General features: G+C 40.6%; 1 protein-coding gene across 2 annotated transcripts in view; it reads left to right on the top strand.

The window, feature by feature from the left end:
• nlgn3a (neuroligin 3a) overlaps positions 1 to 26479 on the top strand; it is a 237642-nt gene that overhangs the window by 147061 nt on the left and 64102 nt on the right. For both annotated transcript variants that reach the window (XM_077235619.1, XM_077235618.1), the window contains one exon: positions 17305 to 17490. In XM_077235619.1, the coding sequence (XP_077091734.1) occupies positions 17305 to 17490 (186 nt within the window). The remainder of the gene's footprint in view (positions 1 to 17304; positions 17491 to 26479) is intronic.

Here is a 26479-nt window from a genome sequence, read left to right as displayed (position 1 = left end):
GCCGACTCATAAGCAAGTGAGATAGCCTCAACCACCCACTTGCTCATTCTCTGTTTAGACGCCGGACACCCTTTCCTGGGTGGCCCGAAACATACAAAAAGTTGTTCTGATTTCCTCCACAGGGCAGCTCTGTGGACATAAGCGTCTAATGCCCTAACAGGGCAGAGTGAATTAAGTTTCTCCTGGTCCGATGACATAAATGGAGGAGGACAGAAAGCCTGCAGAACCGTAGGTCTAACAATATTAGTAGGAACCTTAGGAACGTAACCTGGTCTAGGATGCAGAAAAGCTTTAACCATGCCAGGTGCAAATTCCAGGCACGAGGGTGAAACCGACAGAGCCTGCAAATCTCCGATTCTTTTTAGTGAAGAGATAGCAAACAAAAAGATAGTCTTAAAAGTGAGAAACTTCTCGGGAACTTCTTCGATAGGTTCAAAAGGAGCTAGGGAAAGACCTTCTAATACAGTGGCCAGATCCCAAGTCGGCACCCTCGTACGAACTGCTGGCCTCAGCCTCAAAGTGCCACGGAGGAAACGAGTTATAAGCGGGTGTCTCCCAAGAGAAACTCCACTGAAAGGGACGTGGTAAGCAGCTAGTGCCGCCACATACACCTTTAGTGTGGAGGGGGATAACCCTGTGGAGAAGCGCTCCTGCAGGAATTCCAGCACTGCACCCACTGGGCAGTTAACTGGGTCCTGCAGGTGTTCTCCACACCAAGAAGTGAAAAGTTTCCACTTCAAGGCATAAAGCTTCCTCGTGGATGGAGCTCTGGAGTTAAGAATGGTCTCAACAACCTCGGTTGAGAGACCGGAGTCTATGAGCTGGGCCCCCTCAGAGGCCAAGCCCACAGTTTCCACAATTCTGGGCGGGGGTGAAGTATCGTGCCCCCCGCCTGGGAGAGTAGATCCCTCCTGACCGGGAGCTCCAAAGGAGAACCGTCCAGGAGAGAAATCAGGTCCGCAAACCATACTCGGGCCGGCCAGAACGGGGCTACTAGTAGTAGACTGACCCCGTCCCGGCGGACCCTCTCCAGAACTCCTGGTAACAGAGCAATCGGGGGAAAGGCGTACAGACGTGACCTCGGCCACGGCTGCACCATAGCATCCAACCCCAGGGGGGCTGGAAGAGTGATGGAGAACCACCGATGACAATGAGTGGTCTCCTTGGAAGCGAATAGGTCCACCTCGGCGCGACCGAAACTCAACCAAAGGAGCTCCACCACCTCGGGGTGGAGTCTCCATTCCCCTGGCCTCGGCCCCTGCCTCGACAGGGAGTCTGCTACCACATTCAAATACCCAGGGAGATACATTGCTCTCAGAGATAGTAGCTTCCCTTGGGACCACAGGAGGATCTGACGGGCCAACTTGTAAAGCCGGCCCCCCCTGATGATTTATATAAGAGACCACCGACGTGTTGTCTGATTGAACTAACACATGATGGCCTCTCAGGTCTGTTAGGAAGTGTTTCAGAGCCTGAAACACAGCCAACATCTCTAGACAATTTATGTGCCACGAAAGATGATGATCCTGCCACAGACCTTGGGCTGGGCGACCACTCATGACCGCCCCCCACCCTGTGAGGGAAGCATCCGTCGTTAGCGTTATGCGACGACAAAGAGCCCCCAGCACAGGACCTTTGGATAGGAACCAAGTTTCTCTCCACATGACCAGAGCACGAAGGCAGCGCCGCGTGACTTTGAACGTGCGGAGCGGATTTCCCCTCGGGGAGAATCCCTTGGTCCTGAGCCACCACTGTAGCGGTCTCATGTACAACAGGCCGCAAGGTATAACGTTGGACGCTGCTGCCATCAGACCCAACAGTCTCTGAAACTGCTTGACAGTGAGTAGCTGGCCTAGCTTCACTTGTTTCACAGCTGAGAGAATCGAAGCGATGCGGGTCGGAGAGAGTCGCGCCCGCATCGATACCGAATCCCAAACGACACCCAGAAAAGTGGTCTTCTGGGAAGGAGATAATACACTTTTCTTTGCGTTCAGCCTCAACCCCAACTTTCTGATATGAGCGAGGACGACATCTCGATGCCGAACCGCCATCTGCTCGGTCTGAGCTAAAATCAACCAATCGTCGATGTAATTGAGAATACGAATGCCCTGAAGCCTCAGAGGCACTAGTGCTGCATCCATGCATTTCGTGAAAGTGCGGGGAGATAAAGCTAGGCCAAACGGAAGAACCCTGTACTGGTACGCCTCGCCCCCGAAGGCGAACCTCAGGAACTTCCTGTGTTGTGGAAGGATGGACACATGGAAGTATGCGTCCTTCAGATCTATCGTGACAAACCAGTCCTCGGACCTGATTTGAGACACGATCTGCTTGATAGTGAGCATCTTGAATTTTAGCTTCCCTACCGAGCGATTCAATATGCGCAGGTCTAAAATTGGACGCAACCCCCCATCCTTCTTTGGAACGATGAAATATCGGCTGTAATAACCTGACTCCAAACTGGGAGGAGGAACCCGTTCTATAGCCTCTTTTTGAAGGAGCGTTTTCACCTCTTGTTCCAATACCAGAGCCTGCTCGGGGCCCACCACTGTGTGCAGAACCCCTCTGAATTTTGGTGGACGACACCTGAACTGGATAGCATAACCCTTTTCTACTGTCTGCAGGACCCAATGAGATATTTTTGGAAGGCTTTTCCACTCTGCCAGAAATTCTACTAAGGGTACCAGCCTCTCGAGACTGGCCTCTGGTGTAACTTGAGCAGCAGACGCAGCGCCCTGTAACGGCGCACCGGCAGGGAACAACTGGTCTGACCGCTCTGAGACCCTCCTCAGAGGGAGCGAGCGTCCCTCGGGAAAGCGCTCGCTGGGATCGTCTGTGCCCCGGCATAAAGGCGGGGTTGGCAGAACGAGCCCCTGAGGGCACCGAGGAGGAATGGGCACCGTAAAAAGAGGTGAACACCTTTCCGCCTCGGTGGGGACCACCCTCAGCATCCTGAACGGCTTGGCGTCAGGACTTCTTCTTAGCCGAAGCCTTCTTAGCCAATATAACTGTCCTCAGATCAGTTCTACTGGGAGAAGGCTTCGGCTGAGAGTGTCGCGGCTGAGCCCACTGTCCAGCAGGGGGAGCACGAGACGCGACACTCTGCCTCTGCTGCGCTCTATGTGATGAGCTCGAAGACGGCCGGGGCTGCTCCCGCCCAGCAGCCCCAGGGACATGAACTTTAAGGGGAAGAAACTTTTTAAAAGCTGCAGTTTGTTTCTTTTCTTCTTGGAATTTATCGATAACTGAATTCACAGCATCACCAAACAACCCCATGGGAGAAAGAGGAGCATCTAAAAGAAAAGCTTTTTCTCTCTCTTTAATATTAGTCTGATTTAACCGCAAATGTCTTTCTGCGGCCACCAGAGCTGCCATAGAACGACCCATTAATTTGGCCGATTCTCTGGTGGCACGCAGGGATAAATCAGCAGCCTGACGCAGTTCGCGAACTACGTCAGTACTGACCTCCTCACTCTCACTCATGTCCCTTAGCAGATCAGCCTGGTATGCCTGCAAGATTGACATAGTATGCAGACATGACGCAGCCTGACCTGCTGCCGAATATGCTTTACCCACCAAAGCCGAAGTGTTTCTTAAAGGCTTGGTGGGTAATGCCGGTGCCTTAAAAGATGATGCTGCTTCGGGGGAGAGATGGCTCGCAAGCGTCTCTTCCACACGAGGCAACGCACCATAACCATGAGCCTTGGCTCCCATAATATTAGCGTATGTTGAAGTCTGGGGACTAAACACTCTATATGACACCGGTTTTCTCCATGATTTCGACACCTCGGTGTGGAGATCATGGAAAAACGGCAGGCACCGGCGTGGAGGCTGCACACGTGACGGCAAAAATCTCTCATCCAACTTTGATTTAGAAACAGACTCCTGTCTAGTCACTGGCCATTCAATATTAAGTTTTTCAACAGCTCTTGTTAACACCTCCATAAGCTCATCACTCTCAGGAGTGTGGGGTGGCGAATCCTCCACATCTCCCTCAACACTAACAACATCAAGTTCCTCAGAACTGGATAGCATTGGTGCCTCAGCCCGAGCGGAAGAAACCGCAGCGCGTGCTTCCGAACCCGGGACTGAGGCACTGGATCTCACAGGTGAAGGGAGAGATAAGGCAGAGCCCGTCTCAAACCCCGCTGTGAGATCCATCTGCGATCCCCACGATAAGCGCCGCCGCTCTGCCTCGGCAGAAGCGGGACCCGAACCGCGGGGAGCGCGCACCGAACCGCTCTCCTCAAAGAGCGACCGGCGGGAGCGGAGCGTCCTTAACGGCAAACGCTCGCAATGCTCACAGTCTGCTCCCTCGAGAGCAAACTGGGCATGCTGAACTCCCAAACAAACAACACAAAGATCATGTGTATCCCCGCTCGTTAAATAACGCGAGCAGGGAGGAACACACTTTCTAAACTGCTGTTCGTCCGCCATAATCTCTCAATATATATATATATAGGGATAAATTGTTTGTGTGGTGCAGGGTATGTAAGACAGACAATATCACACAGGGACAGATTCACATGTAGCGCGACTGAAAGCACAGAAGCTAATGCGCTTGTGTTTTTGGGGTGCTTTATAGTTTCCTGGTCGATGACGTCACCCGCCTATGACGTTTCATCTCTCCATTGGGCTGATTCCATACGTGCTTCATGACGCACAACGCAGGGGCGTTCCCGCAGCGTTTGACGCAGCTCGAAGTTCCCTTGAAAGGGAACCAAAGCAGGAAACCGTAACACCAGCTACTGCTCTTTGGCTTTGTTTTGGAACGCTCAAATTGAGTTACGGTACTATTATTAATAATAACCGAGCGCACAACTGATACTGGCGCGCGCGGTAAATGACTTTCACGAGAGAATAGCAGATCTATACACGAGGAAACGGGAACTCGCGAGCTCATTCAAACCCTGCGCGCGCTCATGACATCTCCTCTGCACGCAATATAAGCCCTCGCGCGCGCATGATCATTCCACACACTCTCGCGCTTGATCTGCTCTCGTCTGCTGCTTTTGCTCACTCGAACAATTTTGTTTTTGACAGTCGAGGGCCGGGACTTCCTGTTTTAATAACCTCAAATGTCATTGGTTACTTCCCATTTTCCAGAAGTCAGTTGTGATTGGACGCCTGTCCAATGACTCGTAATTCAATTCACTTGAGACATCACTTAATTTGTTTTTTTATTGTGGTTTATTAATGTGTAATGTGATTTGATGCATTGTTAATATAGAATATATTCTTACCAGATACTTTATTAACAGAAAGTCTTACTAGTGAATGCATTGTGTTGTTAAGAGATATTTACAGACTGTAACGACGCATTTCCATGGTTATTAGCATTGTAAATCTACCAAAATGCTTATGCATCTTTACATTTTATATTTATAACACTGTTATTTGTGTTATTGTCATTAAAATATCTAAAAGAAATTGGAGAAAAATGTAAATGCAAAGTCATATATGCTGTAGTTCACCACTACATTACCACTATACCCCCATTTACCACTATTTACGTTTATCCAACAAAAATTAAATAGGATCTGAGAACCTCAGAATGTAAAAAGTGTCCATTACATAGTTGTAAATATAACAAGGGCTTTGAATGAAAGATAAATTACTTGTTTATATCAATAAGCCAGAGTTGTTGTGTAAGCTTTTTGTTTTCATCCTGTGTATTACTATTATGTTATTTTTGAGTGGTTTATTATATTTTCTATTAAATGTAAAAGGGGTTCTGGCAGCATGAATGCCTTTTATTTTTTAAGATAGGCAATGTTATGTTCAGATGGGGTGTTATCATTTATGCTGTGTGCTTGCCTCATACTTTCTCTTATTAAGTTGTTCTCACAACACATGCAAACAAAACGGCACTGTTTTTGAAATTTTGAAGATGTCTTTATCACATTTCTGTCTTTATCACATGCTTGAACCTTACTAACTGAACAAATTTTACTGCATGAAGTGTATAAAAAAAATACTGTTTTACACAAAACTCTTAGTCACTTCAAGCACATGAAAACACCCAAAACTCTTAGTGACTTGCATGCAGACACCCAACTTTACACATTCATTTATAGATTTAACCCTCAGCCCTGACCCTGGAGGATCATGTTCTGCAGAGTAAAGCTTGTTCTCATACACAGATATGACCTATTTATGAATGAAATTCATGCATTTATTTGTCATTTAAACTGATGCAAACAGGGAGAGAGAGTAGAAAAGACTTATCCTGTCGCCCCCTCTAGTGGACAGCGTTAAGTATCACGGCCTTCATTGCTCAGATTACGCAAATCAATGGGATTTTTTGGGAAAGTAAGTCTGACCAGTTAGAAAAGATACAGGCGAGTCTGACCAGTCTGAAGGTCTGAGCCGAGTTTGGTGAAGCATTAAATGGATAGTTCACCCAAAAATGAAAATTCTGTCAGTATTTACTCACCCTCATGTTGTTCCAACCCCGTAAGACCTTCGTTCATCATCGGAACACGAATTAAGATATTTTTGATGAAATTTGAGAGCTGGATCATTCCTCCATACTAGTCCATAGGCTTCTTGAGGGATTGAACTTGCCGGCCTCGAAAAGTTATTAAAGACATCGTTAAAATAGTCCAAGTGACTACAGTGGCTCAAACTTAAAGGGTAACTAAACCCCTGGTCAAAGCCTGACTCCACCCACTGGCAATATTTGAAAAATGCTGGAAAAGTGGGCAGAGCCCAGCGGAGATAGAGGCGATGAACCGAGGGCGGGGCTGAGCGGGGGGGCGTGCACCTCAGACCCGCAGTGACAGCTGCTGTCAAACTAGCTAAAATGGAGTGACGCAAGTAGCTTTGCAACCGAGCGGTCATTTGAAGTCGAGAACTTTTCTCCCCCACCTTCACCGGAAGTGGAGGAGGGTGGATTGTCTGTGGACACCAGCTCAAACTGCGGTCTTGACTCCCGCATCGCGATCGGCATCCGATTATTCCTATATTCAGTCATTTTGAGATATTATTTTCCAGGATTATTATTACTATTACGTTCAATAAATTTTGCTGCTATGTGAAAAAAATAATCAGCAAATCGCGCCGGCGCGTTTGTCGACACCAGAGGATTAACTTTAGCCTAATAAGAAGGAACATAAATTGTGATTAAAAATATATGCTCACTCACATCAATCCCACGTAAAATGCAGGTTGCACACTGGAGCGATAGGCGAGATTAACTACCTATGCTACATGAAATAATCTAAATAACTATATAAATGCTATGCTAACTAGATGCTAATATATACAGTATCTATCCTGATCGTTTTCAATACTTGTAATTCCAACTCCTGACTCGCTACAGTAGTTTTGACGGAACCAGATGCTTTTATACCAGGGACTGCCAAGGGCGTGGTGAGCTCGCACCAAGGGCGTGACAGAGTGACGTCAGAGAGTATTCTACGTCAGAGAGTAGCCCTACTGCGGGAGCTTTCCGTTTAACCTGAAGAGGGCAGCACTCAGACGTTTTTACACCATATATTTGAAAATTAAAACACTTTATACCCAAATGTCAAAAAATGTACTCGAATCAATGAACAGCATTTCTGAAGCTCCATTCTTAAAGATAATTAACTAAAAAAAGTTGTTTTAGTGTTTAGTTACCCTTTAAGTTTATCAAACGACTAGAACACTTTTTGTGCGCAACAAAAACAAAAATAGCGACTTTATTTCAACTATTAATTTCCTTCTCTGTGGGCCTCGAGTCAGGTTACTAGTTTAACAGCGTATGATCTGTTTTTGTACGTCACACGCATCACCCACATGACCAGCGTAGGCCAATAGTGAGCCTACGTGTGACGTAGCTCTACGCAATTACACTAGTTTAACTGACTAGAGGAAAATGGGAAGTAACCAATGACATTTGAGGTTATTAAAACAGGAAGTCCCGGCCCTCGACTGTCAAAAATTAAATTGTTCGAGCGAGCAAATGCAGCAGGCGAGAGCAGATCAAGCGCGAGAGCGTGTGGAATGATTAAGCGCGTGCGAGGGCTTGTATTGCGTGCAGAGTAGATGTCATGAGTATGAATGAGCTCGCGAGTTCCCGTTTCTTCGCGTGTAGATCTGTTATTCTCTCGCGAAAGTCATTTACCGTGCGCGCTAGTATCAGTTGTGCGTTCGGTTATTTTGGCCATTGTTTTGCCGCCATATTATACTATGCCCCTAGTTACCGTGCCGGTGTTCTATCAAATAATGCTACCTATCAGATTGTATGGTGTTCTGCCTTTGTTTAACTGTCCATTAAAATTTAAATTACTGTGTACTTTGTAGAGCTGCCATCAGTCCCTGTAACTTCTGATGTCCTCAGAGCTTTGTCCTGCACAAACGTTGTCAGGACATAGTATCTGAACCCGCTCCATCGACAAACGTGCGATATCGATCGCGAAGGATATATGCAGAGTTGACAGAAAAATGTTACACATGCCATAGCTAGCAGATGACCATTTCGGGTACCGGACCTGGTTGAAACACTCATGTATCTAGCTGGCAGAGTGCCAAAACATCGCCGGCGCCTTCGAGTAACCGTACGTTCACACCGCCGCCGACTTGAGCGACAAAGAAAGTCTGGCCGCCCTGCCAAGGACGCTTGTCAAAATACGGGGAAGCTTGTTGACGCTTTGGCCGCTCTGGCCGCTCTGATGTAGCAGGAAGAAGAGAAGTGTCACAACATTAAATGTAATAAACAGAAAAACAAGCAATATATTGAAGAAACCTTTTATAATGACAGCATTTTTATAACCGTTTTCGTCACATTTGATCGGGGGTAAAAAGAATAATTAGCCATTATTATTTGCATTAGTGCAATTGGTCAAATCGATGTTACCGTGAGCAAATGAATTGAATTCCCGCTTGAAGCGAGCGTTCGTAAATATTTCAAATAAAAGTTGTGCTCATTCTCAAATGTGTATCACTGGATCATTGATAATCGCAAAGTTGTTGTGTTTGGTGCTGCTGTATTGTATTTGCGGAGAAGACGTCGGACTCGGAGATTTTGAGTTCATGACACCCTCTAGGACCCTTATCTATATGCAAACAACGTGATATGGTGATATCATAAATGATAGGAAACTCAGCAACAGTGATGATTAGCTTCTCCTCCATTTTCTCGGAACTAATGTTTTGGTAGGAACGAAAGTTTACATGGTATGTTTCTCCGGAATCAGCCAGCGCGGAGGACGTCTATATTCCGATTGGTTACTGGCTTTTGCCGATGCTTGCCGCTGAGCCGCGTCATGATGGATTTGACGCTCCTTGCAGCTAAGAGAAGCCATCTTCCATTGAAAATGAATGACTTCCGGTAGCTTTGGAAGCTCAAGTCGGCGGCGGTGTGAACGTACAGTAACCCCAGAGTGCAGTCTGGACAATTAAGGCGGGGCGACACGTGTCGCTCCAGCCGCACCCCATTTTATTGGTTTATAATACAGCAATGTTATTGGTGAAGACTTGAGGCATGAAGCATGAAGCACATTCCTTTATGTATGAGTTTATGAATTATCTACGCTGTTTGGCCGTACTACAGAAATATTAAGTGATAACCATGGTGATTTCAGTAACAATCAATTGGATAATGTTTTGATTAAATTACACAAATCAAGTTAGATTAAGTTACTCTCAAAATGTATTTGTAAATTGCTCATTTCACATCTTTCAAAGCAGCTTTTACAAAGAGTCGTATAAGCTTTAATAATGAGCAGTTTTAGGGCTGGGTGATATCACAAAATATGTTGCTGATATAAATGATACACTGTTTGATATTTAGCCTAGCTATATTATATTTAATAATTTACCCTACAGATAAGTCAGTGCCGTTTTTGGTGGGCAATGAGCATGACTGCATGAAATTACTGGCATTGCAAAGGAGAGATATTTTATAGGCTGATATAGACAATATTTCCCGCATGTCATGCAGGGCTCCGTAATTTTATCATTCATTTATGCTTAATTTTTTTTCCATTAGGGTCAGTGAATAAACACAAACTCAGGATTTTACACAAATGATGATAATTCACTGTATTTCAGTATGTTATGTCGATCTATATAGCAAATATTATTATGTATCACTTCTCTGCTGGGTATTTTATTAATTGTATTATATTATAATTGCTCAGATTAACAGCAGGTTATTTTATGGTTATGCAGCTAGGCCTAAATGTGAGTGTCAATATTTGAAACTATTTTTATCAGAATCAGAATCAGAATCAGAATCAGAAAGAGCTTTATTGCCAAGTGTGCTTGCACACACAAGGAATTTGTTTTGGTACTGAGGCTTCCAGTGGACATATACAAATACAACATGAAACATAATACTACAAATTATAAGAATAAAAAATAAAAATATAAATATATGAGAATAAAACTATCACAGTTGGGTTTAGTCAGAATAGACATTTTCAGATTTACAGATTATGAACCTATTTACAGTGTTTTGAATATTATAAATAAATAAATCTACATATAAGTATCACCTGAGTTGTGGGATATTGCACTAAACAGTGGGAGTATTGCACTTACAGGCATATGCCTTGGGAGGAGTGTTAACTGTTCAGGAGGGAAATGGCCTGTGGGAAGAAACTGTTCCTGTGCCGAGATGTTCTTGTGGCCAGTGATCTGAGTCTCCGTCTTGACGGTAACAGTTCAAACAGGTGGTGTCCAGGGTGAGTGGAGTCTGTGATGATTTTACCTGCTCTCTTCCTCACTCTGGAAGAGTACAGGTCCTGGAGGTTTGGCAGGGGGGCACCAATAATCCTCTCCGCAGTCCGGACTTTATCCCGCACATACGCAATTAAGACATGAACGCATTGTGGGGGTGGATACATATATAAATGGATTTACCTGATGTCACAGTCACAGAGTCTTTAACCGGTTCAAGTCGTTGTTAACCGGTTGACACTTATTAGAAAACTGGAATCTTTAAAAACTATAACTAAGGGCTTTACAGTACCATATAGGCCCTCATATTTTATTATGATAAACAACAAGGAAACATGAGTTTGCCATTTAACATTTTATTTGCAGTTTGTACCAAATAATGCAAGCATTGGACAACAAATCTCGTTAAAAAGAATCAACAACAAAAAACGGTCGTGCTTTAGAATTTAAAATCAGCTGCATGCGTTCGGGTTTGTCCGATGTCTTACTTTAATTGAATTGTCATAATTTGTGTAAAATCCCGTGTTTGTTCTGACATACCGATCTTGATGGAAATTTGAAGAAGCCAAGTGAATGACGGCTGTATAAACTCGAAGTAGGCTACGCTGAGGTGCAGTCACCAAGCGTTCCTTTTTAAACAATAACTTCATCTATTCTGTGTCTTAAGTACAATAGAACATTAGTCAATATATCTTTACTAAAATTACCATGGTAAACCTATAATAAGATACGATTAAAGTTAGCATTTAATATTTCTTTAATACGGCCTAATCATTCACAAAACTTACATAACAGAATGCGCATGCTCAGACCTGAATCGTCTACAACCAATGAGATTGCTGTATTCAGTGGTTAAAGTGGGATTCGGTAGGTGGGGGAACCCTCAAATTTTGTGTAGGTGCAACAGGGAAAAATGACTCACCGTGGGACAACATATTGAGTATCGTGGTATAGCAATACTTTTTCGGACAAGAGTGTCACTGTGGCACCACATATCACAATACTTATATACTTGATATTTTAATGGTTTTATTTTGGTCCATCAACACTGATATGATGACGATACTATGTAAAGATTGCTGAACACTGGGCCAAAAATTGAGCCCTGGCATTGTAGCCACATCAGCCCACATTACTCCCCACCCCCCACAGGCATATGCATTTAAATGTGAGGTAGTTAGGGAGGTTCGGGGGCATGCTCCCCCTAGAAAATTTTGATTTCTCTGACCTACATATGTGCAATTTAAGACTTTTGAAGGTAAAAAAAATGGATAATAAATAGCTTTAAAACCATGTCAGTGTGCATTAGATTATTTGTCAATACCTGCTCTCTCATCTTAATCTTTTTTTTTCTCTCAGTCTCCTTATCCTGCCGTATTTCTTCCCCTCATAAAGCTGAACTTTGACTGATAGCCTTTTCATTCCCGTCTGTGTTAGTGAAGAAAGTAAACATAGGCTCAACTGTGAGTTTTATGAATCATTTTCTTAGATACGTTAATTTACTCAAGGCTACCAGATCAGCATTGCCAATAGGAACCTTCTACAAGCTTTGGAATTTGAAAAGTAATTTTAAATAATACAAATTATAGGCTACGTTTAACGCAGTTAGTGGAATTGGCAGACGTTCACTTAGGCATGCGTTGTGGAAACGCGTCAAAGCATTCTCAGGTATAAATATGCAGCATTAATGCACAGTGATTTTGAACGAATATTTAATGTCGATAATGGTTACATAATGTTAAAACTAATCCTGCTATTGATATCTTTGTAAGACTGCCGACCCTATAGAACAGTGGCAAGGGAACATTAAACTAACTTTACCGCGCTCAACCACCTTAAGTGCATTTCACGCATTTATAATCACTCGCGTTCAGCGAGGAGGAAGGGAGGTTGGTCGGCCAGTCGGCCCATCTCGGGACCAGCGAGATTCGTTGAGATTAATGAATCTATTTAATAATTTATCTGAGGTGTCGGAACGCAGTTCTGGACTGTTCCGGCCCACTTTAACCCCTGTCTGTATTATAAACAAATTAAATTGGGGTTGGGCGGGGCGACACGTCAATTTAATTGGTTTATAATACAGCAATCTCATTGGTTGTAGACATGTCGCCAGACTGCACTCTACGCGCCTTCAGCACCGCCCTGAACACGGTCGAGCCGACACGGGACTAATATATCCCAGGGAGTGTTAATGAATAATGAAGCAACATGGGTATATTGGTGAATACAACATAATGAAGCAACAAGTGTACTGGTGCATGCAACATCAGCTGTTACAAGCGGGTTATACCTACAATCACAGCGTCCGGAATAAATCCACGGGAAGACTGAAGTGCACAAGCACAATAATAGGGCAGACAGCTGAAACCACCATATAGTGAAAAGACGCAGAACACAGAAGTTTGTGCTATAAATGCATTAGTCGTCTAGGTAGTCCAGAACGCGCTCCCTACTGAGTCTCAAAGGGGAAAGCACTGTGTCAACTTCGTACTTTTCATGAACGTACGAGGAGTGCGACAACTTCGAACACGAATTTGGGGAAGCGCCTGTGAGGGGCTATCTGAATGTGAACGTATATGCGTCTTTCAGATCCACCGATATAAACCAGTCCCCGGGTCCAATGTGCGCGAGGATCTGTTTTATCGTGATCATTTTGAATGTGCGCAGAAATATTGTCATTGTTTTGGAACACACCAGCTTTCATAACACATTCATAACCTTAAAGGTGCTCTAAGCGATGTCACACGTTTTTTAGGCCAAAACTTTTTTTGTCACATACAGCAAACATCTCCTCACCAGTGCTGGAAAGAGTACTAAAAAAACATACTCAAGTAAAAGTACCATTACATTCCAAAAAATGTAGTGTGAGTAGAGTAAAAAGTACTTGTCCAAAAAAGTACTTGAGTAAGAGTAAAAAAGTAGCTTATTTAAAAGTACTCATGAGTCGTGAGTAGTGAGTACTGAGCTGCGGATTCTACCCCTTATAATAAACACTGTGCACTACAATTTATAAATTTAAAAAAATGTGAATAATGTAATTCACATTATATTTTGTTCTTTGTCAGAAAGATTGAAGAATATCTATCATCCATCTTTTTAAAATGCATCAAATCAGTACACTCATCACCATTTAAATCATATTATTTGGGGAAAAAAGCTTTTAAAATTAGGCGAAAAGCCACTGGGCCTGAGCATGCTATTGTTGCACATAAAATATCAATATTCATAACTGTGCAAAGAATTCAAAAACCTTTAGAAACTCATATGATAGTTCAGCATCACACACCATGAGATGGGTTAAATAGAGAGATTAAAAAAATACCCAATTTCTCTCCAAAACGGTACCAATGTTAATGTTTTGATAAATGAGAATCACTAATATTGTCAGATTACCTCACATAATGCACTGAAAAAGGCTAAGATAGTGAGCTAACACTAATTACACACTTTAATTCCATGCCATTAAATATGTTACAATTTAAACGTAAATGCACATTGTTCTAGAAGGGTGGCATCATCCCTTACATCCCTTACACGGCTACATTTACTAACATTGTAATACTGATAATATAATTTGTAAGGAAAATTGTGCATTAAATTGGGAAGTTATATCCAGGAAACCTTTACAAAAGAAACACACACACACACACACAAATCAAATGCATGTCTCTTTGTAGTCTCTGCGAAGCTGTTTTATCAGCAGCATCCAGCAGCATCCACACACAAAAAAACAAAAGTTGAACATGAAAAATGTTTTTGCGCGAGTGCACCTGCCAAATGAAGACGGATTGTATAATGGATCAATCAAAAAACGTTGTTTATTAACGAGCTGTAGTCACGCACTGACAGAAATGCAGTTCAAGTTAACGCCATGGTTCATAGAGTGCACTGAATCTGGCGGCATGGCGAGCGCGAGACGCGGCAGGGCACAGATCGTGACGCGCGTCTCTCTATTATGTGATTGTGAAGTAAATGGGAGCGGGAATTTACCGCATTATGAACTCGTCATGCAATACCCCCAACCTCAGATCAAATGTTTGGCCCTGTAGACAGGCCAGCCTATAAAAATATCATATTAAGCAGAAATGTGAATGTAGGCTACCTTAGCATATTAGAGGAAGACGCTGATATCTGGATTGAATTGATGCGTGAAGAATGCACTTCCACAGCAGTCACGAGTAACAGCAGGAATAGGCGGTTAAAGTTTTCTATGCTTAATTTGATTTGATGACAGTCACGAGACCGATTACTCAATCCAATCAGGTTGATGGATAAAAATAAAATAAAATTAAAACAAGCATGTAACGAGTAACGACCACAAACAGAAGGAAAATAGCGGAGAAAAAGTACCGATACATCACTTAAAATGTACTCAAGTAAAAGTTAAATAACACAATTTTTTAACTACTCAAAAAAGTACAATTTCTGAAAGAAACTACTTAATTACAGTAACGTGAGTATTTGTCATTTGTTACTTCACACCCCTGCTCCTCACTATCCGCTAGCTGCCTGCCAGTGTGTTTTACACACTGTAAAAAAACGCTGTCTCTGCAGACACCCCAGGCTCCACAAACGACAATAAAAACAAACTGGGCTAACTCGCACCACGAAACATAACAAACTGTTCCAGCAAATAACCGTCAAGAAGGATTTGGGGGCGGGGTTTGGTGGGTTAGTGCGCGGATGAGGAGGAGGAAGCGTCTAGGTAGCCTCCATTTTGTTTGACAATACTTTGAAGAAGTGACGTCACCCAACATCGCTTAGAGCACCTTTAAGGCTGACATATCCATACTAAAAGCTAAAAAACTTAAATTTTGATTTCAGGGGTCATTTAAGATGGGTTTTTTATTTTTTCCACTAACCACTGACTTGCACGCACAGGATTGTGGGATGTGCCTTCAAAAACCGACCAGATGAAGGCAGCTCAGCAGACATGAGGTTATGCAAATATTGGATTTGGACGTGTACTGTAGCTTTCAGACACAGCTATCAAATTGAGATTTCATGCAGTTTTTCTGTGAATATGAATGATATTACCCATCATTCATTGGCTCCTTAATTAGAGTACAAACACACTCTCTGGAGGGAAATTGCCTTAGATTGTAATGCTCTTATGCATTATTTGATCACCATGTTGATCATCTGCCATGTTCAGTGCAGCACATTCTATAAAATATGGCTTCATTGTTTTTAAATACACATGGTGTGGCACTATTAGTGCACATTTTCTGCCTGCTTCAAATGAATTGCAGGTGGTTAGTAGTGAATAAGACCCAGGCGTTTGCACCGAAATGCTACATGCTAATGTCGCACGGCTGTTTAGTGAATCCCCTCTTATCTCTCTCGCCCACTCTCCCCTTCTCTATTTCAGTCTCTGGTTTTCTCTCGCATTCGCACGAACACGCAGTGGCACACATGTTAACACCAGCCCTGCAGTTTGAGGCTTTCCCTCTAGAGATGTCAGGTTGTCAAATCTAACCATCCACTGTCGGAGTGAAGACAGGAAGCAATCCAGATAAAACATTTAGCCTCTGTGTATCAGAAAATTCATTTCCCAGTCATCAGCTCTAATAATAGCTCTTCTGGGAGGCAACATGTAGATTAACATTGTTTCAGTGTTGTTGCTCTATTCCACGCTAGGAAATCTCTGTCTTGTGTGTACATTTGTAAATAATTTCTCATAGATATGCACTGATACAAAATTTCTAAACTGAGGCGCTACAGTTATGTACAGTTATGTCACATTTAAAATGCCATTTATTGTTTGATTTTCTTGATAAAAATGGACTGAATTTTAAAGCTGAGACTTTGTTTTTCATCAGAAGTAAAGCTCAATGCTCTTTGCGATTGGATAGGAGGCAATACAAATTATATTTGATGTAGGGAAAAATCGCAGACCTGCAACCCTGGCTTGAACTACAGGTGATTCGTTGGGTCAAATAGAGCTTTAAAATCGCTACTAAATGTTAATATGTTATTGTCGCGTTAACTTTGACAGCCCTAAATTCAACAGAAGAGATTTTCTTCAAAGACATTGTGAATTGCAATCTGACTTTTTCCTGCCCCTTTGGGGGCAGGAAAAAAAATCATTGGCTGTTTTTAAACAGTCGAGACCGATTATTGCCGATTCATCGGTGCATCCCTAGTTTATCTACATAAATACAGGTTGAGTGCAATTATTGGTCAACATACTATCCGAACAGTATTCTACATTTGCCTTTATTAGGTATTTATAATGGTGCAAAATAATACAATAACATACAAATACAAATGAGTGGCTGTGGTTGCCAGGCAGGGCTATGCATTTTCCAAGGTTTTCAGTGTTTTGGGAAAAAATTGTGCTGTTGCTGAGGTTTTAAAATGAAAAGAGCCGATTCCTGTACGAAGTCTCTGTGATATTTTTGTTTAAAGACATGCCTTGAGTCCCTCATTCAAAGTGAGTCTATGGGATTTTTTCACTTGTTTTATCATCTACCAGGCAAAAAGTCAGATAGCCACACATTGTGAAGTATCATTCAAATCCATTGCAAAAACGGTGTGAAATAAGATCAAATCCATGCATTTGTCTGACAAGAGGCTTAAGAAGATCCCTCAGATACTGCAGGTTTCTCAATGCCATGTGTGCTCACTGTGTTACAGGGTTCCTCAGCACAGGAGACCAGGCTGCTAAAGGGAATTATGGGATTCTGGATCAGATCCAGGCTCTGCGTTGGATAAGCGAGAACATTGGCTATTTCGGCGGCGATTCCAATCGCATCACTGTTTTTGGATCAGGAATTGGTGCCTCTTGCGTGAGCCTTCTGACCCTGTCCCATCATTCTGAAGGTAAGGGAACATTTCATTCCACAGAAGAACAAGTAAATCAAAATCCCCTTAATACTCAACTTTGCTAAATGATCTTTGCATTATAATGCAAAGGGAAAAGTAATATGGCAAGTTAAACAAGTAAACTGGATAACTGTCCATTAGCATGGAAAAGCAGGATGACTCATCACTTAGTTTGTAAAAATGAAAAAAAAAAATGCATTAACTGTAATTAATTATTAATACATTATCCCATAAAATAAATAGTTATTATTTATTGTAAATTATTATAATTTATGGGTGTTTTTGTTTTGTTTTTTTACAATAGACTATCACAATGTAATTAAAGAATAACTATGAACAACCAATATCAGCACATCATAACCATGTAAATCCAGTAAACCTGGTTGTGCACAAGGAATCCAGAAAGGGAGATAGTCGTCCACGGAATCGCCTGGGATTTACTTGGAAATAACTGTATACCCACAGAACTTACAACAGAAACCAGAAGTTACTCCACCAAAAAAAAAAATGCCTTTTTTCATTCTTTCCATTTGTCGAATGAGTAAAAATGATATATTGTAATCAGCAGCCAGTTATATTTAACTCCTATGATTGCTATTAGTGGTTCCACACAATAGACATGGACAAAATGCTGTCTTTACTTATTCATGGTTGACTAAACTGTTTAGCATGTGTCCTATAAATTCATGGTGGACAATATAAATGATAGATGTGTTGCAGATGTGCTGTTTTTCTGTTGACAGCCTGTTGCATAAAACACTAAAGTGCTTTTAATTGATGCCAGCAATACTGGACGATCATCTGACAGTAAATTGCAAACAAAGTGTGTAAATTAACATGCATAGTTATGTATTTATGCAGCCATAAAGAGGTGGCAGTTTTTCACAGGACTTACCAAGGTTACATTTATCATCTTAGCAGCTGTAGCATTTCATCGCAGCCAACCCTAGATGTAAATCTAAAACACATTCCCAAGAGGCTTTTCTGAGATGTGAGACACAATGATGGGAAAGTCAATTGACTTTGTGGGTTTCCATGACATCCAATTGACTGTTGATCTTCAAATGGTTGAATCATAAAACATGAGAACAAATGTTAACTATAAATATCAATTCCTTTGAGATAAATATGTACAAGCATCACATATATTATAGTGATAAGCCTTCTTTATTGTTTTAAGACAGTAAAATGAAGTTGAAAGGTTAGAATGGAGCTTTCTAAAATACTAGAGATATTCAAAGTCGAGATGTTGTACATTTTGTGATACTACAAGCAATTGATGTTGTATCAGGCAGTCTGTAGGAGACTATTGTAAAGATAGCCACTGCAATTCTTTCACTCGCTCTCTTTCTACTTAGGTTGAGCGAAAACTTCAATGGAAGGTTTCTTCCATTGAAGTTTTAGATAAGGTCTTTTCTTTTCTTTAGGTTGTTTCTACGCTTCACTTCCTACTATGAATAATTTTGTGTGATTGTTTGCACTCTGTAGATTGCATCAAAGCATTATTAATTGCTTTGATTTACTTTGGATTTAGATTGATTTCCTTTACCATAAATGGATTTTCTATTCACATATTCATTATTGCCAAGCTTCATGTAGCATGTTATTATATAGTCACATCAACCGCCTCCTTCCTTTCTCAGTAAATTGGATATTACTGATGCTGATGTTTCCCCTGAATAGAACTATATTCCCTACTTGGTTTGATGAGATAAAAAAGCAGTCTTGGGGGAGCTGGGTTTTACTGACAGCCTCTATAAACCTTGAAAATTGAAACAGGAAATCTGCCATTGCAAAAAGGGGTACTCGCAAGTGTTTCCAATATCAATCAGCTAGCTCTGCAATAGATCTCAAAGCTGTGATTTTAGCCATCACAGCAAGGGAAAGCAGTCTACCAAACAGTAATGGCAAGGCTTAGAGGAATGCTGTGCTAAAGTATCCATCTACTATTTTTATAAAAAAGTAAATATCACCACAACTGAGAAGTATAGTTGCCTTGGTCAAACGGTGACTACAGTTTAAACCTCTGGGTTCGGTAATTTTTTATCCAAAAATTTAACTTTTAGATTTTTTTTTTTAAAAATGACTTATCGTAATGGTACAAAACTTGGTTTTGGCCCTTTCTGTGTGAACAAAACAAAAAAAAAATCATAGACATGATTCGAAAAGGTCTTGAAAATAATATTTGACTTGTTAATGTTAGTGGTTAAAATAAACAAATTTAATCTAATGGAAGCGTTTGGTACTGCGCACAAACAAACTATTACTTAAAGCTATTCTTTTTGAGATATCAACCTCAAATTTGGAACACTTCTTGTTTAGATGTATGGCTTTGATTTTCTCATTTCGCATTTTTCATAACGATAAATGTAAAATGTATTTACTTTTTTCAAGTTCACCTTTTTAAACATTTTTTACTTCAGCAATAATATGTAAATTGTCGTTTTTAAAAGAGACCAAACTTAAGTCTGTGCTCCAAAGCATTCAAGATTTATAGCGGTTTAAGTTGGAAGTTTAATTTTCAGGTCCATGCTCAAAAAGTTAGCGTAGTAAAGTAAGTGGATTAGAACTACTGCATAAACATGATTTAGTACAATAAAATACCCTTAAAGTACAAAATATTCAATATAAAACATTAACAAACTAAAATATAGCACAATCATTTAATTCAGAAAAAAATCTCTCATTTTTGACCGACACGCGAACAGTACCAGAGGGTTAAGCATGATACTATTTGGGAAACAGGTGAAGAAACATGTTCAACAAAGTGCTTGTGTTGAATATAAATACCTTTGCAAGCTATGTGTGCAGTCTGGGAATTGATTGTTCTGCTAATTGGCAAAAAATACAGTTGCCCTTGGAGTAGAGCAATAAACATCCTCTGATGAAACAGATTTCATGCATTGTCCAGCAGCTGGACAGGACAAATCTGAGGCTGAAATCCCTCTGCAGGTGAATCCCACCCACAGTGCAAGAGCCATTCACATTTCCCCTGACCCTGATCCCCAGGAAAACACAATTACCTGAATCCCATCATCTGAAATACCAAAGGCCTGGATCAAAAAACACTTCAGCTCTATCCTCACAGTGCAGTGCAGTGTGTGAGATTGAGTGTGATGCTTGTTTGGCAAGTGTGTGTATTTGTGGTGGTGTTAATGAGGCCACTGTGACCTGTCTCCTCCTTGCAGTCTGGCTCATCATCTTATGGGGCCTGCTGCTCCCACATGGAGCTCGCCCTGTCTGGGTGTGTGGCTGGCCAGGCAAGAGGGCTTCATCTATCAACCCACTCCGCCGCAGGAGTAAGCCTGCCCGCCAAGCCCCTGCTGTGGGATGGATTGCAGATGCATCCCACTGTCCTCCTCCATCATCAAATTTAAGAGCAATCACCTGCCTCACTTCTTCGATGGAAATGGGGACCTTATGTAAAGGGAGAGGACACAGGTGGTTTCTGTGTATAGAGTTTTTGTAGAATGGGGCTTGAATGTGATCACATTAACTCACATTTCTGTATCTGTAAGCATCCCCAATTGGTGATTTACACAAGTGGGACATGTTTCGGTTTCAACATCCTTTGTTGGTCCAGGAACAACACTCCTATTGACTGTCATTTTCCTTTGATTTTCTGGTAGGTTTAGGAAATCCTGGAAGGCCACCTTTCTAAAGACTGTAGCTCCAACCTTAGTTAAACACACTTGAACCAGCTAATTAAAATCCTCAAGAGTGGCCGGTGTGTTGGAGCAGAACAGAGCTAAACTCTCTTGGAAGTTGGCTCTCCAGGAGCAGGATTGGACATTCCTGATTTAGAGTTGTTATCAAAGCCTGCAAAACTCTAATCAACCAGGCTACACCTTCTGGTTTTAAAGATAGGGAGAGATCCCGCAAAAACATTCCTATTAACCAATCATTGCTGTGCAATTTCAGGAATAGGGGTGTGGCAGGGATGTCCAATTCTGCTCATAGAAGCTCATATTTCTGCTCCAACCCCAATTACACAATCCTGAACCAGCTAATCAAAATTTTGAGGACTTACGTTGAAGTTGGAGACGATTGGAGCTAAACTCTGTATGAGGCCTCTCTGTAGGAAGTTGGCTCTCCAGGAGCAGGATTGGACATCCCTGGTTTAGAGTTGTTTTTAGAGCCTGCAAAACTCCAGTCAACCAGGCTACACCTTCTGGTTTTAGAGTTAGGGAGAGGTCCTACAATTACATTCCAATTAACCAGTCATTGCAGTGCAATTTCAGGGGTAGGGGTGTGGCAGCGATGTCCAATTCTGCTCCTAGAGGGCCATATTTCAGTTCCCACCCCAATTGAATAATCCTGAACCAGCTAATCAAGATTTTGAGGACTTACAGGTGCATTGGAGTTGATTGGAGCTAAACATTGTAGGAGGCCTCTCTGTAGGAAGTTGGCTTTCCAGGATCACTATTGGACATCCCTGGATTAAAATTATTGCTAGGGCCTGCAACAACACTTTCAACAAGTCTTTGCCTTCTGATTTTAGGCTTAGGGTCTGGGGAGTGGAACAACATTCTTTTCAACCAACTAGTGCCATTAAACATCAAGGGTGGGTTTGGGTCAGGGCTAGGGCAGAACTGTGAACAAACTTTTGGAGTACAAACAAAGTGTGTGTGTCCAGGAACATGTTCTACAGCATCTTGGCAAATCACATTGTTCACAAGCATCCAGTCAAGAATCCAGATGTTCTTTCCTGAGTTGTGTTCTTAATCATTCCGGGCCACTGCCTCTCCTTCAAATGCAGCTTTTCCGGTCTTTCTAGCGTCAGTGCTCGGGGAGGGAGAGCAAACAAGAGGGAAGGAGAATGATTGAGAGAATGAGGAGTTCTATATCAAGGACATTACCCAATCTCATGTGCTATTATCTATTTGGCATAAGGCTGGCTCAAATTTAACATGCAGATTTGCCTTTTTCTTTCTCTCTCCTAATAATAATTATGTCAAATGAGAAATGGCTCCACGGGCTGTTGTTGGAATATTAAACAACTAGAGCTTTTGCTGTGTGTGTGTGTGTGTGTGCGTCTGTGTGTGTGTGTATTGGAAGGATGTTGGAGACCTACCAACAGTGTTACTGAAGGTCATTTGGAGTCCTTTTTTTCTATTCCTGTAACTAATCAGCCTAAAAGCTCTGCTCACGAGGACATGCTCCCCTTTTAATGGAACGTCTCATACATTAAAGGGGACTCGCGAGGGGCTACATTGGAGGATTCCTTCTACCCATGTCAGCTCTCATTTTTTATGAAGACTTTTGGATTATTGAGGACCATAAATATGCACACTTAAATTGTGTTAGTTTTATTAGAGGGATGGTATTCATGGAGGTATAGCTTCATGATGTGATGCACGACTTTCAAGTGTTAACACTTCGAGCTGCAAAACTGTGCATGAATAAGAGGCACTTGAGTCTAATGAACTAAATTAGATGACGGTTTAAACAAAGTCTGCGATGAACAGATATGCCTGAATTAGAGACACAACATCTTACGAAATGAAGAGATATTTGCTGTGACATTACAGTTAAAAAAAAATGCACAGATAAGTCCTAGCCAGTCCACACATCGAGTCATTGCTTTTCTTTATGACTGAATATGGTCTAGTTTTAATTGAAGTCATAATGTGGCTGTAATTAAAGTGACAATGTCTTATACAGTGAATAAGAGCTCTGAACATTAATCAATCTACTTTATGACTTTAATATCACACACATTCAAGTTAAGCAAGTCCATTTGCTTTTAGTGTACTGAGAGCACATAGTTTAACTGAACATTATTCTCTGGCTGTCCTCATTCACTCCACATAATGTTTTTACACATCACAACAGTTATTCACACCTACGCTCTTCTGCCTAACTTAAACAATTACACTTTTCTTTCAGATAACTGTGTTGATGTGACTAATTGCTATTCTTATATGTTTAAGTTTTTTATGAGCAGTGGAGATTTTCCTGATTTTGTACATAATAAATTGTGAATAATTGTATTTATTTTGGATAATTAATATTTCATAACTTAATAACTGATGCTCAGAGAATATTGATGCATCATAGTTTGACTTTAATCTGACTAAAGTCTTTGCAGGAGGGGATTATGAAAATACTTTATTTTGACATTCAGCTTGTACTTTCGAGTTACCAGAGTGAATAAGTGTTACTGTATTTGACAAATGTGCATCGTGTATTTCTTCTCAAATTATTCACTCAAAAACAAAGTATAAGTACATAAAGTAAAAATGTTTCATTTCACTTGAAATTGCCTTGATGTCCCTTAAAAAGTTCAAAATAATGAATAAAAAATGCTAATCTATATTATATTAAATGATATTAAAAATCTGCTCAAATGTTATTTTCATTTAAATTAGGAAAATATTCTATTTTTCTTACATCCACAAATGTTCTGTTGGAAATTGGCTGTATTTTTACAGCAATTTTTAACAGTCTACAAAAAATGGTTTCTCTCAAAACCACGAACCAGCATTATATAATGGGTTTTTTTTCTGTGGAGGATATTTTAAACACAATATTGTCTTCGAATACTCATTTCATCTAAAATAACCTAGTTAAATGTTGCTATTTGAATTAAACTTACCCATATTCCAGTGTTAATAATAAAAATTAATGCATGTGCAAGATAAATAAAAGGAAGGAACGTCACTTTTGCAATAGTCAGTCAATACATTACAGCATTAAGCTAAAAAAAAAACTTTTTGTATTGTTGTTTGAAAGCAGAGGCTCTGTTCTTTATTTTGATATATTGCATGTTCAGATATTCAAAATATTCTGGGGGCCATGAAAGTTTTGATAAAATTATCAAAAATGCTGACGGTGGCTGGCAACTTAAAAAAAAAAAAAAAAAGTAAAAATGGGGAAACTGTCAAATATGTTACCTGTCAACTAAGTACTGTACCCTGTAAAGCCATTTCTTGGATAACATAGTCGTCATGACTCTACTGTGTGATTATTTCCAATGATTATAATGATTGGTTGCCATAGAACTAGTGCTGGGCAGAAGGGGTTTCATCCGGTGTGAACAGGTGTCAATATTGGGTACAATATTGTATGTTTTCTTTTTTTCAAATACCTCCATACCGGTGCATGGCTTAAACAATTGCTGCATCTATTGTGTGTGGAGAGGGGACCACTATATCATTCTTATTAATGGTTATAACTTAATAACACAACAATAAATAACCAACACAACTAACCCTCCTTAACAGGGCAAATAGCATGTAGACCCCTATGATTCCTACAATGCGGAAACGCGGACAGAAACACGGAATTCAGTCACAAATGGAACTTACTGTATAAAGAAGAATTTGGCCACAAATAAATCAAAAGTGGGGATGTACAATGAATCTATTGGCGATATGGACTAGTGTCTGTGAATATTAAAGCTAAATAATACTGCTATTGAAGTCTGAAGTCTGAATGTTCTGCATGTCTCTGTGAATGAGCGCTGGAGTTTTGTCTATACACACATACTGATACATGTGTGACGCTTGTGAACTTTATCTGCAGAGTCTCTTCAGAAGCATTTCACCATTTCATTTTAGAAAACTATCATCAGATTCACACACAAACTCAAAGGTCTTCACGACAACCCGTCAAAATAAAGGTTTTAGACTTGAAGAAACTTGAAGAAATTATAACAGAAATACATTACTATTGCACAGTAGAGTGTACTTCAAGTAATAATAATAATAAATACAGTTTATTAAAACTGTATTTATTATTAAAAAGGTCTTCATTACAACACACCATAATAAAAGTTAAATCTAACTTGAAGAAATTATAAGAAAATACATATGTATTACTATTGTACAGTATAATGAACTTCTTAAAGTACTAATAATAATAATACAATTTATTAACATTGTTTTTAAGGGACTATCACACTAGTTTTTACATGTTTTAATTTAAACAGTAAACTTGCCAAACATAAAAGGGATTATTTAATTTTTATCTGATTAGACTTTAAAAGATTAACTAAATTGTTAGTTTTATAAACTTATTTGATTACAACCCTTTGTAAAAATTATACAATGTTTTTATATTCCATGTATCCTTGACAGTAAAATAAGCCACTATAAATCTACATAAAGGTGCAATCAAAAGAAAAGTACTGTGATATTACCAAAATGAAACTAGGCAGATTTAGGATAAAAAAAAATATTTAAAAAACCCCACTGTACTTCTGTCACGGTCTGGTGTGGTAAGGAGAGTGCACGATGAAGGAGAATGTCTTGTAACAAATATTTAATGATCACTTGGAGAAATCACAGAGAACAACACAACTCAGACCAAATACAAATGAGAAGTGACCAAGACAGAGGGAGATCACAGGGAATATATACAGGTGACAGGGAGGAACTGATTAAACTAATTAACAAGATAATTGAAGACACACAGCTGAACCAAAATAACTAATGATGATGGTGACCATGGAAACAAAGGAATGGCGGGAAATAGCACACAACGAACACAGAAGGAAGTATAAAAACAAACTGACATGTAACAACTTACTTAATACTTAGAATATAGTGAAACCAATAGTATTTGTAATGAGAATTTTTACTTTTTTTCCTTAAGGTTAAATATATCCCCAGTTACAGAATAAACCTGTTGTTCAGATATTAATAGCAGTAATAGTCTCTGAACATTATTCAACAAATTCGTATTAAACCCTGCCGGTGTCATAAAGGTCACTGGCAATGAGGTGCATTTTTAATTTAACCAAGCTAAGTGGCTCGCTAAAACCTGACTTATTTTTAAGTTCATTTTTATTTGAATGTGTTTGAATTCGGCATGGGTAATTTGATAAATTTGTAATTATTCTGTCTTTTGACACCATTTTGACTCACTGAGGCCGAATGCAAACATGAAAGGTGAGCCTTATCACATTGACAGGATAACCAAGCAATCACAGTTGTGTTGACATTCTGGCTTTCACCCATATTAACCTGTTCCTCTTTCACAT

The sequence above is a fragment of the Siphateles boraxobius genome, unplaced genomic scaffold (assembly GCF_051911475.1).
Source record: "Siphateles boraxobius isolate OS27281-9 unplaced genomic scaffold, OSU_SipBor_1 2, whole genome shotgun sequence".
NCBI classification, from domain to species: domain Eukaryota; kingdom Metazoa; phylum Chordata; class Actinopteri; order Cypriniformes; family Leuciscidae; genus Siphateles; species Siphateles boraxobius.
The sequence above is the reverse complement of the archived record's forward strand: the minus strand, read 5'-3'. Positions and strand labels throughout refer to the sequence as shown.